This window comes from Pyrgilauda ruficollis, unplaced genomic scaffold, assembly GCF_017590135.1.
Source record: "Pyrgilauda ruficollis isolate IOZ18807 unplaced genomic scaffold, ASM1759013v1 scaffold15, whole genome shotgun sequence".
NCBI classification, from domain to species: Eukaryota; Metazoa; Chordata; class Aves; order Passeriformes; family Passeridae; genus Pyrgilauda; species Pyrgilauda ruficollis.
The window spans coordinates 18516989-18529394 of record NW_024513654.1 but is presented as its reverse complement, the minus strand read 5'-3'; the positions used below and the strand labels follow the sequence as shown (position 1 = coordinate 18529394).

Below are 12406 nucleotides of genomic sequence, written 5' to 3'. Positions count from 1 at the left end.
ACCAGCTCAAAACCACAGGAGCCACCAAGACCTCCTGTGTTTTCAGAGATAATGCCATAGTCACTGGATAGAGTGACACTGAGTTGAAGGGATGGAGTCTCACCTTGTTTTGTGAACACTTGAAGGTGTCCCCAGAAGACATTACCCACTGCACTAATGCCCTGTATGGGCAAGGCCTGAGCACTCATACAAGGCTCTTTTGCCTTGCCCAAGCCCCAGTGAGGCAGCAGTGGGAATGAGACAAAACTATGCCAAACAGAAATGGTGCCAGGAGCTGATGGGAAGGGCAGGAGAGGAGAGGGGCAGACAGAACTGTGGAGGAGCAGAAGCAAGTCAGAGCTTTCTCTTGAGCTTGCGGCTGGCCCCGCCACCTCCGCTCCGCTCCCGCTTCTCCTTGCGGACACAGAAGTACTTGGTGACGCGCTTGCGGCACTGCTCGCAGCGCACAGCGCAGCACCAGTGGAACTTGCAGTTGCAGCTGGACACCATCTCGGCTCGCCTCTCCTCCACCGCCAGCCCGCAGTCCCCACACAGCCGCCGGCAGCTCCGCTTCTCCCACTTGCTGAGCGCCTTGCCCCTCTTCAGGCACTCCCTGCCCTCCGTGCCCAGCAGCCCCAGTGTCTTGTTCTCCAGGCAGTAGTCAGGAGAGTCTTCCAAATGGACCAGTTCCTTCTTGGAGATGGAACTGAAGGTCTCAGCAATGGCACCCCGGCTGGCAGCGCTGTTCCCTGCTCCCTGCAGCAAGTCCACCTTCAGGGCTTTGTGGTACCTCTCCTTGAGGTAAGTGCCCACCTCCCGGAACTCGGGCAACTGCAGCCAGCAGGTCTGGGTGGTGCAGCTTCCTGACACTCCATGGCATTTGCAAGTCCGCTTCATGGTCCCTTTCACTGCCTACAGGGTGAGCAGAGAGAGGGGTTCAAGAAAAAAAACCCGGAGGGGCCATTTCTGTGCTGCAATGCATGCAGAACCATGGCTCCAGGTCAGTGGAAGAGTTTGGCATCAATTCTCCCTGCACAGTAGTCCTGAAGCTCACAGATTTGCTTTTCCACAGTGCTCCCCTCCTTGAACTGGGAGGAAGAGGGCTGCAGAAAGTAATTAGCACTGAGTACAGAAGCTTTGCTACCTTAGGGCAGACAGCATTGTATGGCTGACATCCCCCCAGGAAGTTGTTTCTTCTGGACATGTGTTTTTAGCCACATCAAATTGTGACTCTCCACAGTGAATGCTCAGAGCAAATTTGGTATGCACTGTCAGCTTTGGAGGGAGAGAGGTGCTCACCTTTCTACCTGCCTCGTTGTTATGCAGGTTCATAGCAGCTCTGGCATCTTGTCCAGTCTCCAGGGCATCCACAAACTGCTTGGAAATAGCTTCCCCAAAGCCCACGTTATCGCTGCAGCCTCCCCACAGCCAGCCTTGTCCCCCTAAGAAAGGAGAAGAGATGTGTGCTGTCAAAGAACCAGAAGAGGTTTCAGAAGTGATGGGAGGGAAGGAGGCTGTGGGGCAAATCCAGGCTTTCACCACACAGTACTCCCAGATTCCTTCCCACTGGGTTGATGACATTTCTCTTGAGGCCTGGATAGTAAGTGGCTCAGGCTGGCAGGCATGTCCTGTACAGCAAACACAGGCTTTCCAGGCTTTCTATAGAGCAGGATTTAGAAGCTGTTAGTTACAGTGCATTAGCAGACATGCAGATAAGCCTTTGGGTCTCTAATCACTTCTCAAACCCTGACTTCAGCTGGTTCAGAGTGACTTGCAGGGACAGCACCTTGCTAACTTGGATTAAAAAACTGGTGGAGACATCCTGGTCAGAGGCGACAGATTCCCCTCTGCCTAGAACAGCCCAAACCTGGCACATGTGCATCAAGGAGGCCTTGGTTTTGGCACACCCAGAATTCTGAGATGTTGTTTGGCATCTTAGAAGGGTCTGATTTTCTAGTTACCATCAAGAAACAAGGGAGTCAGAAAAGAACTCTGAAATTGCACAAAAATATGTGGAAGGTACTTTTCCTAACTGAGTGGGAGCTGAGTGGGACTGGAAAAACATTATGCAGTTTTTTTCCTCCTATAGAAAGATGCCAGATTTTTAATGAAGATTTGAAATCTGGAACATTCTGATCCTGACATGCCACATTGGTACATCATGGGAGTTGTGGTTTAATGGCCTTGCGCCTCTCTGGAAAGGCCTGACCCTCGCCTGGACTTCCCCAGGGCATCGTGATCCCCTCTCCCAGAGAGAGACAAGAGTGTTTCATGGGAGGTGGGTAATTCAGAGGATGATGCAGTCCAAATCAAGAACTGGGAGTGAAGGAAGTAGGAAAACCTTTCACCAGCTTGGATTCAGTCCAATGGCTGAATTGAATCATGCAGTTTTGGTCAAGCCCAAAAGTTTCCTGTGCCTTACAAGGTTTTAAGTCCACAATGGAAAGTTTTTTATTAAAAACAAATATATTTGTGGGAAAGGAAATGTAGCAGGACTAACTTGGTTTGCCAGAGAAGATAGAATTTGATGTGTTGTTGCCCAAAAGTCTTGCTCTGCTAGAGACAGGCATCTCCAAACTTTGGACATCTATGCAGTAGTAGCTGTTTTCAAAACTATCAGCCAGTAAAGTAAATTACTAAATACTGGACACTCCAGAGGAGTTTGTCATAAAATGACACATACTGACTGCCTGGTGTGGCATGGCTTTTAAAATATTTTGATAATTTGAAATTTGACCTCTTTCTATTCAAAACAAAACCCCTAAATGTCAGTGTTTTCTGTGAAAGCTGAGCAGAGAGCTGGAGTGGTGCAGCCTGGAGTTCCCCTGGAGGTGCTTGGTGGCTGAGGGCCTGGATATCACTGCCATGTGGAGGGTGTGATGGCTGTGTGCACCCACAGAGATTCTTCTGGTTGTGCTCTTGTGTGCCTGTCATGCTGACAAGTGCTAGAGAGGTTCATGAATGCCACCCTACTTTTTCTCATGGTCATTCTGCTGTGGGGCCAACCTGGTCCCGCAGGCCCTGGGAACCCTGAGGTCCCTGACCTGTGCTGCTGTATCAAGATCTGTGCTGCTGTACCAAGATCATTTAGGTGCATGGCAACAGATCCACTCCTCTGCCTGTGTGATATAGTCATTCTCTCCAGCAGCTTAAATAGAGTTCTTGATTTGAACCAGGGAAACTGCAACCCCTTCTACCTTCCTGTTCATGTGGAAAGTAATGGAAAGCATCAAGAGCTTGGCTGGTGTAAACTAGAGGTGGCTCCATTAGCTTTCACAGAGCTACTTAGGTTGGAACCAGGAAAAGCTTTTCTCTGAGCATTATTGCCAGGTGTGGGGACCAGGATGGGGAGGTGTTTCTGCAGGCCTCAGTGGAGAAGAGAAGAGCTTCTCCTGCCACCTGGGATGAGTGTGGGGCAGCAGCTCATCCCTCCTTACCCAGCTGTCCATTGCGGGAGTCGTCACAGCCACAGTTGTCAAAATCCCCCAGGCTGCAGTTCCGGGTCAGCGTGTACATGACACCCGCAGAGCTGATGGCGTGGACAAAGGCTGTTTCTCGGTTTGCTGTCAACAAAGAGAGCAGATGTGCAAAAGATTTCATGGCAAGGGCAATGTTAGAAATTGGTCCAACCGTGCAGGAGTCTGCACAGGACTCACAGGATCTGCAGTGGGGAAGACTTTGTGGGGTGGAGAAGAGGCTCTACCTGTCAGATTAGCTTAGTTTGGGCTTGAACTGCATGAAGATAGAAGCTCACAAAATATGACCCAGACTGACTTATATAATTTGAAGGGGTGTGGAGGAAATAGCACCTGGCTGTCCTTGTGGGAGCTCAACAGTGGGGATATAGTACAGACTGCCAATGTCCCTCACTTCTCACTAACACACCCCCAACGGGAAGGGGTCCTCTCCAAGTATCAAAGAGCTCCTTCCCCACAGTCCTCTCGAGCTGTACCTTCTGGTGAAAGAGCTCTGAGTAGTGACCATATCTACCCACCAGGATCAGTCTGGGAATCATCAGCTGGCTTCACTGAGCCTTTGGCTTTCCTTTAATACCAGCAAGGTGTGGATCTGAGCAGATAACCTTGACAGGAATTGTTCTGGGACCTGCTTCTGGTCTCAGAGTGGGCCTTGTGCTGCACTTGTCTCCTCAAGGCTCCACTTTGATTCCTTTGTCCACCTCTGCCTGGGGATCTGGTCTCTTGTCTCCTGCCAGTCCCACCAGAGGCCTGAGGCTCTCCTCCATACCCAGGTCCTGCTTTTACAGAGCAGGTATGAGCCCAGCCCAGCATAAAACATAGGTCTAGAGGGCCAGATATGCACTGAAATATTTCCTGGGACCTGCAAATAGGTAAGGAATAGGTTACAGTGACAATGACCACAGCCCTTTGCCATACAGTGGCCCAGGTCAGGGATGCTGGATTTCTGCCTAGGGCGATTCTGACATCTGGAAGATGTAGGAAGACTTTTGTCCTGTCTCTTGGCCAGAGCACAGCCACTAATGAACTTTCCTGCTCGCTTTAGCCTTATCCCTCTGCTTGCAACCCAGGCAGCCTGTGCTGTTTCTCAGCCTCCCTCGGATACCCTAAGGCACCATCTAGGCATGGTGTCCAGCAGGCCATGTGCAGGTCAGGGGCATGCATCCTTGTGGGGAGACAGTTGTGTAAGGTTTGGTCCTGTGTCAGTTGGGGTTCAGCAGGTCCATGGGCAAGGCTGGCATTGCAAGGAGGCCTTAGAGCGAGATCCCACTTGTATCCACTTGTATCTCCACTGTATCTGGGAGCTGATAGGTGAAGGGGTCTCCTGGGGATATCCCTCTGGGGGATTCCTGGGAGAAGCACTTCCCATGTGGGAATGGGGAAGAAAAGGAGGCACTTGGGAAGAGAGGAGGGGGCCATGGGCTCTAACCTGTAGCAAGGGGATCCCAGTAGTGGTATCCAATACTTTCCTTACCACTGCGCAGCCCACCGTGGCTGGAGAGCTGCAGTGCCCTCTCCGGGCAGTTCCAGCGGTCCCAGGCGAACTGGAACTTGCACTCCTCGATGCCGCTCTGCGCACCAGCCGCCACGCTGCTGGAGTAGATGAGATAGGCCTAGGAGCAGAGCTGGGGGTCAGCACGGGGACAATGTGTATTTTCAACTGAAAGTAACCTGTGTGCCATCTTACAAACACAAGCTTGGCTTCCCTAAGAAGCTCACCCCACCAGCAGCAAACCCATTTTCTGCTGAGCTGGGTCAGAGCCTGAGCCTCCTGGGACAAAGATCAGCTCTTGGCTGTTAGTCACATTAGGAAATGTGCCAGCCAGCTTCTGCCATGGGGAACCCCTTATCTCTCCACCATGAGAGGAAAAAGACCTTTCTGCTCAGATCAGGGAGCTCCAGGCTAGCAGATGCCTCAACCTGCCTTCTTCTTCACCACAGCCCATGGGGGAGAGCTAGTGCTTTGGGGCAAGGTTGCTCCACCAGTGTATTGGGAGCTAGATGGGCCTGGAGGTGTTCCTGGGGAATAGCCAGAACAAAATCTGAATAAATTTTACAACTGGTCCTGGCTAAGAAAAAAAGCCTCTGAAAGAGGAGCACAAGGATGTGAGGAGTCAAAAATATGGAACAAAGTCCTGACAATTCTAGTTGTGCTCCTTGAGGAAGTATGTTTTATAGGGCCTACAGAAAATACTTTCTGGCTGGATCAGTGTGGCCCCTGATGCTAACCTGATCCTCAGGAAGCAACAGATGTCAGGTGAGAGCTTTGGCTGGAGTCAATAGACAAATCTCCAGAATTTGGCCCCAACCAGCTTAAAAGAACTCCAGGCCAGCATTGCTCAGGGCTCATGCAGCCCAAGGAGCTCACAAGTTCCTGGCCTTTCTCTTTGCCTTATTGCTGGAAACTAGGGGGTGAGGGGAGCTGGGTAGAGAGGAGTGGGAAGGAGGAGCCCCTCTCTTTCTCTCTCCTTCCCTCTCTGGGTTTAGTGGAATCAGGGACAGAGATCAAAGGGATTTCTCTTACCTTGGGGCCCGTCATCAGGAAATTATTCACTGACCTGGAAGATAGAGACAGTGTCAGCAGGGAGGGGGTGATGGTGGGGGGGCCTGGGGAATGCCAGGCATCCCAGGGCTCTGCTCTCACTCCCCCGCAGTCTGCCTGTCTCCTGGCTGCAGGCACCTCTGGTCTCTCCCCCATGTCCCTTTGCTTCTCCCTAAGAGACAGGACAGTGCCGTCCCCTTCCCCCCACCCTGCTCCCCTCAGACTGTGCTGGGCTGCACTTCCTTCACTGCTCCCTCCTTTTGCTCTCCTCTGCTCAGCTACCCTCTGTACCAATCTACCCCTTATTTAGCTTTCTGGTTCCCCTAGCCTTGCTTTTTCCCTCACTTGCCTGAACTCAGGGTCGCATTTCCCCCAGCCCCAGCAATGGGACCATGCTGAGGGAAGGAGGGCATCACACCATTGCTCCTTTGCAATATGTGTCCAGATGCATCTCTCCACATCACAATCCCTTGTTTTCCTGTGGTGCCATGTCTTACTGCCCACACTCTCCTCTTGGTCAGGTTGTGGTGATGGCTGAGCGCAAATATACCTGTCCTTCCCATCCTCCTGGACACTGTGCAGGGGACCCTGCACAGTTTGGGGTGTTTGGGGTGGCTGGGAGGTCCTAGACAAAGCTAAGCTTTCTGCTGTTCCCACTGAAGGTGTGTAGGGATCATCTCCAAGGGTCAGGCAGTGTGGCTTGGCTCCAACACTGTCCCTATGGCCCAGCAGAATGGATGCTGTCTGGTCTGAGTCTTTCTCCAGTAAGAAATACTGTTTCTGTGCAAATGGTCAGCACTGGGACTCCATATGGTGCAGTGACCACCTGCAGAATTTGGAGAATGGCTGGGTGAATCCTGCTTAGCTGCATCATGGCAGAAAGGACTGACACATTGAAAAAGCCCAAGAGCCAACTCGAAATATCCCAAGTCAGAAATTAAATAAGAAAAGAGAGAGTCTCCTAAAAATACCTAGTTCCACTCTCTCCAGGTTTGTAAAATAACACTCATCACTATTTCTGGTGAGTCCATGGAACGTTTTCCCTGCTGGAACCCAGCACTTCAGAGCAATGGGTGACTGCTGTTATCACCCAGAGATGGCACTGGGGCCAGAGAGGTGGAATGAGTGAATTGAGATCTTGCAGTGAGTGAGTGATTGGGAAAATGACAGAGCATGCACTGATAGAAACTTGGTTCTTCAGCTTCTTCTCAAAATTATGTTCTGCTTCAAATGAGTCACAAGTATTCCCTCATAAGGGAGAGAAAGATACTGTCTTTTTGTGCAACAAATCCAGCACAGACAGTGTGGGGGCATCCCAGGGTGGGCTCAAGCGCAGTCAGAAGCAGGCAATGCTGTCCAAAGCTGAGGGTCAAAGTACAGCCCTGCCATAGACACAGGGACAGACAGGGTGGCAAGACTGGTCCCCAGACATCAGAAGTGAGAGATTAAGAGAGAATGTTGTCATGCCCTGGAAAACCACTTGTGCGATTAGCAAGCCCACTTCACTTCCACCAGAACTGCACCCACAGAGATCCTTCCCAAAGTACACCACAAAAGGAGGTCTCATTACTTTAGCTTGGTCAAAATCACAAGAAACCTGATCTTTGCTGTTACAGTTTAGAGTTGGGAAAATGAGTTTGCAGCATTTCATTCTGGCAAGTCTAGCTTTCTTTTGTTTTGGTTTGGTTTTTGTGGGTTTTTCAGTGAAAATGTGTTTATATTGATGAAGCTTTCTTTGGGAAAGATTCCCCTGGGTCAAAACAGGAGTGGGCTGTGAGAACAGGAGATTCTTTCCCTTTGTTCCAGGCTTGGGATTCAGACCCGGCTGTGCTCCAGCCCCCATGGGTATTTTAGCACGAAGTCGATGGTTGTTTTGCAGAGGAATTTTCCTTTGGAAGCTGCTTCTGCATTGTACAGCTAATTAAATATTTCCTGGGACTTGGAGAGACGGCATCTGTAGCCGAGTGATTAGAGCATCGGGTGACCTGAATCACACAGGGCCATGAACCTGGGGCTAATCAGACTGTGTAAGCTCCATGGGTCCCCATCCTAACGCAACTGGGTAGCAGCATGAACAAGTCATTTTTCCATCTGGTTTCCCTTCTGTCCATTGCCTTGACCTTAAGTGCTTTGCTATGGGGACCACACTCAGGATGGTTCAGTGTGAATCTGGGCCCCTGGTAGCAGCTGTGAGAAAACTCTGGTAAAATACTCCTGCATAGGCAAGAGCTGGAAAATTGCGAGTCCTCTCTTATATTGTTTTTTGTCATCAAAAGAAGAGATACATCCCATCTGCATTGCTTCCCATGTGGGTAGGAAAACCCAAATTCACAGTGTATAGAAGGGATTTGCCCAAACCCTTAGATTAGGAACATCTGAGATGTTCCAAGTAGGAGGAGGATGGTAATTCACAACATCAGTTTACAGCAAACCAGCCTGTTAGCAGGAGTCAATTGACATGACTGCATTGAAGCAGAGGATCTGTTCCTTCCAGGATAAACTTCAAGGTCCACAAAAAGGCCGAGTTCAGGATATGCCAGTTCTCCCTCTGCAGCTGAACAAATGATACAGTAGCAATTTCCCAGCAGGATATTCTAAACAGTTTATAAAGTCAGAGAGACTGAAGGCATTTTCCTTGAGCTTTCAGATCAACAGGCAGGCAGGCTGCTGGCTGGGTTTGTAGGACTTAGACAAGTAAAGGATTCACAAAGTTTCAAGTGTTTTGTGCACTTGACACCCCAATATTTAACTATTGCAGCTTCAGCTGGGTTCAGGAGAAGGGAAGATGGGACTATCATATGGCTAGAGGCTGGCTGAAATTTTTCTTACTTGTGTTGAGAGGCAAGGAAAGATAGTAATGGAGACAGAACCTGTGTGCTTTTCTTTGCTATTATAATTTAGCTAAGAAAAATGCATCTCCAGTCTGTATATAGTCTCCAGTAAGGGAAGAGAGCAATTAAGCCACTACTTACACAGATGTAGTACAATAGTGGCAGTAGGCAGTATCTCTAGAATCATCTCTGTGCTGCAAATAGGAATCACTATCAAAATCTCTCTTAACTCTTTTCTCTGTAGTGTGAATCTTAAAAACAAATTATGTATTTCTACTAAATTTTCATTGCATTGTAAAGGAAAGCAGAATGTAATACTAAACTAAGTAAGTAGTTGCATTTATAGCTGATATTAACCAGCCCAATTTCTATGACATTGGTGATTTTTTTGTATCACACACATGAAAAGAGACACTTGAAGTAATTCTCTGAGAAAGGTCAGGGAGTTTCTAGCTGTTTAAACCCCTTTCCCTCCATCTTCAAACTCCAGGACAGCATTGCACGGACTGAAGCAGAGCAGGCTCATAGCTGAGCAGGTAGAGGGAGGACACCCCCGAGTTCCTCTGTCCCCTCCCCAGGCTGTGCAGGGCCCTGGCCAGGGCACACTGCTTCCTTCAGCACAACTCTATGTCTCCAGGTAAAAAGTAAATCCAGGGCAAGAGATTTTCATTGGATCCAATATTAGAAAATTGTCTCAAAGGTAGGGAATATCTTCAGCAGGAGTTTTCTATCATAGTTTTATGAATCTGAAAGCAAAGAACCCTGCCAAGCAGCTGTCCCATTGTATTTTGCTATATCAAATACTAATAAGCCTCTGATAATTCTCAGTTACAACTTTAACCAATACCATCACACTCATGAGTTTAGCATCACGCTCCTCAGTTTAATATGCCCTGAGAGCCTTACCTAATCTCTCATTACAATATTTGTCTGATACCTTACCACCCACTCAGGCTACTGTGCTGCTGGTTCTGCTCTTTAGAAAATTATAAAGCTGGATTTACATCTTCACTGTCATTATTGTGAATAGAGAAAATGGATAGAATTTTCTTTTAGATCTGAGTTTTGTTCTCAATATGAGCTCCCCGAGGTTGTTAGAAAATCAGAGAGGCTGGAAACTAAAGACAGTGTCACAGCTGAAGTGTAAAAAATACATTTAGGAGAAAACTACTGAGTTAGAGATCTTTATATCACTCCCACAGGAGAGGAGATTGGGGCAGCAACTCAATAACATTTGGAACTTTACTTATTTTTTCCTCATTTTTCTCTATTATTTTGAAGATTTTGTTCCTAAATGCAACCCTGACATTTTGATCACCTAGAAATAATATATTGGTTGAATGGTCCGTTAAATGGTGAAAGCTGATCCCATGCAAAGAAGGGAAGTGGCCATATATATATATATATATACACAAACATTTATTGTTGTTCTATATGGCTGCCCTCCCATGTTTCCACTCCCAATTCTTGTGATTAAATCAAAGGAAAAAAAAAATGTGTTTGAAACCATTGGATCAGATAGAGAAAACCAGAGCAAATTTCAAGCAGAATTATTTTATGATTCTCACAAATTTGTCTTTTTTCTTCTCAAGAGTTAAAGGAGAGTGTCTGCAAAAAGATAATTTCAAATAAAGGTTGCAATTTTCCTTTCTCTATGGAACTCATGACCTATGAGCAACATGCACAGAGAAGCGGGGTTGTCTTGATCTATAAACTTTTCTCTTAGATAAAACTACTGAGAGACAGGGAATTTAAACATCCAACTTTGGACTGAAAATGTCTTGGATTTCCATATGTAGCTCTACTTAGTGTGCTGAAATTTCTCTGCTTTGAACTGTTTCTTTAAAATGTTGTGGTTTTTCCTTTTAATGTATTCTGAACCTGTTTTTATTGAGGAAAGCAAGACACATACACAGGAAGAGCAGAAAAATAACAATAAAATCAGCATGAGTTCTTGCCTAGCCTTTCTGTAGAACATACATATTACCCGTGTTCCAGAAGGGAGGTTTATCTTGAGTTTGCTGCTTTATAGTATTTAGACATATACAAATTGTTGTGTATTCTTTTAATGAAAGGAGTAGAAAATCTCTGAAAGAATGTAAATTTCACTTTCAGACGAACAGGAATGAGTTCCCATTTACTCTTTAGTTTCTCTTTTTGTAATTTTGATTTCTCCATCCATGGTAATAACCCTAGAGATCTGCTATGGAGAAGGCAGGGGATTTTAGTAATTGAATGGTAAAAGACTTTGCTTGCCGCTAGAGATAAGTCTGTAACCCACTGAGCAGATTCCCCAGGACAGCACAGCAATTGAGAAAAAAATTTGGGTACTCAGTAAAAATCACGTAGGAAAAGTACCCGCAGCTGCAGAGATCATTTCCCTTTGAGAATGGGACTGATCTATCCCACAAGGAATGATACAAGATTTGATGCAAGCATAATCTCTTTCTGTTCACCCTTTAAGAACTTCTTGGGAAATAAATATAACACCGCCCTCAGGACAAAGCAAGAGGACCACAGGAGATGGCCACAGATTTGTGCACAGCAGAACTGGTCTGATGGGACTCAGGTGGTTGGAAACCGAGCTGTAGCAATCGCCGTAGCAAAAGCAGCTCCCCAGGAAACACTAATACATGAATTTCAGACAAGTAATTCTGCCCCTGTGTGTGCCAAGGAGCTTGGCTGTCAGGCTGCTCATCCAGAGTGACACTCCTGTGGATCTAACTCACCCCTGCGGGCTCTGAGCTCTTAATCACGGACTGTCCTCTTTGGGGAGCGTGAGAAGAAGCCCCACTTGATTTAATTAAGACAAGAGACAAGCTGACTGGGAGCCTTTGGAAAAACAAGTCTCTGGCTCTTCCATTGGGTTATCTTCCCACTTGAAAGTGAGGGGCAAGGTCTCAGCATCCACTCTCCCCTATTTTACCCCGGCTTACAATCTGGCCCCTAGTTATTTTTGGGAGATACAGGGAAAAAGAGGGACTTTCATAGATCTAACCTCTCTGCCACTGAGTGTGTAGGGACTTGGTTAAATATCTGATTCCATTAAAGACAGAACTGAGCTAAGTGAGAAAGGGGAGACATTTAGGAAGGTGAAGAGGAATTTCCTTAGGGTATCTGGGAAGAGCACCTGCCTGTGACACAGACTGTGATGCTCTTGATACTCACCAGGCATAGCAGGACTGGAAGAAGGGAGTGAGGAAGAAGATGCCCAGATAAGGGTCCATGTGAAATATAAAATCCAAATAAAGAGGGAGAAAGTAGATCCTAAAAAAAACCCAAATTTGAGTACCACCACCACCACCACCAGAGAACCCCAAAAAAAAAAAAAAAAAAAAAAAAAAAAAAAAAAAAAAAAAAAAAAAAAAAGAAGCACAACTAATTTAGGGAAGGGATGGAGTTATTTTCCAGCCGGCAGTCCTGGTGTGATGAAGAGGTGGATGCCTCCTGAATCCCACCTTCTGCAAAGGATAACCAATCCTAAAGTAAGAGCTAAAGGGGGCTGGTGAAATGGAGCCGCAGAACTTCCTAAGAAGAGATTATCTACTTAATTAAAGATTTTTTTTTCCCCTAAGTCC

At 47.2% G+C, this 12406-nt stretch overlaps 1 protein-coding gene across 2 annotated transcripts; it reads right to left on the bottom strand.

Moving 5' to 3' along the window:
* Nucleotides 1–174: 174 nt before the first annotated feature.
* Nucleotides 175–12055, bottom strand: WNT8B (Wnt family member 8B). 2 transcript variants are annotated; one of them, XM_041461099.1, is made up of 6 exons: nucleotides 11997–12055; nucleotides 5980–6013; nucleotides 4930–5068; nucleotides 3417–3542; nucleotides 1279–1421; nucleotides 175–891 (listed from the first exon to the last, which is right to left on the bottom strand). In XM_041461099.1, the coding sequence occupies exons 1-6, from the start codon at nucleotides 12053–12055 to the stop codon at nucleotides 334–336; spliced, it is 1059 nt and encodes a 352-aa protein (XP_041317033.1). In that variant the 3' UTR covers nucleotides 175–333. The 2 variants fall into 2 exon arrangements, with proteins under 2 accessions (XP_041317033.1, XP_041317032.1); XM_041461098.1 differs by lacking the exon at nucleotides 11997–12055 and having other exon boundaries at nucleotides 5980–6255.
* Between the last annotated feature and the right edge of the window lie 351 nt (nucleotides 12056–12406).

Bases quoted from the DNA above. Each gene is read 5' to 3' on its own strand.
- WNT8B (XM_041461098.1), bottom strand. From the start codon at position 6,153: ATGGGGGAGAGACCAGAGGTGCCTGCAGCCAGGAGACAGGCAGACTGC. The intron at 5,069-5,979 runs GTAAGAGAAATC...CTCTGCTCCTAG, and splicing joins TCCTGATGACGGGCCCCAAG to GCCTATCTCATCTACTCCAG. The intron at 892-1,278 runs GTGAGCACCTCT...CTCACCCTGTAG, and splicing joins ACAACGAGGCAGGTAGAAAG to GCAGTGAAAGGGACCATGAA.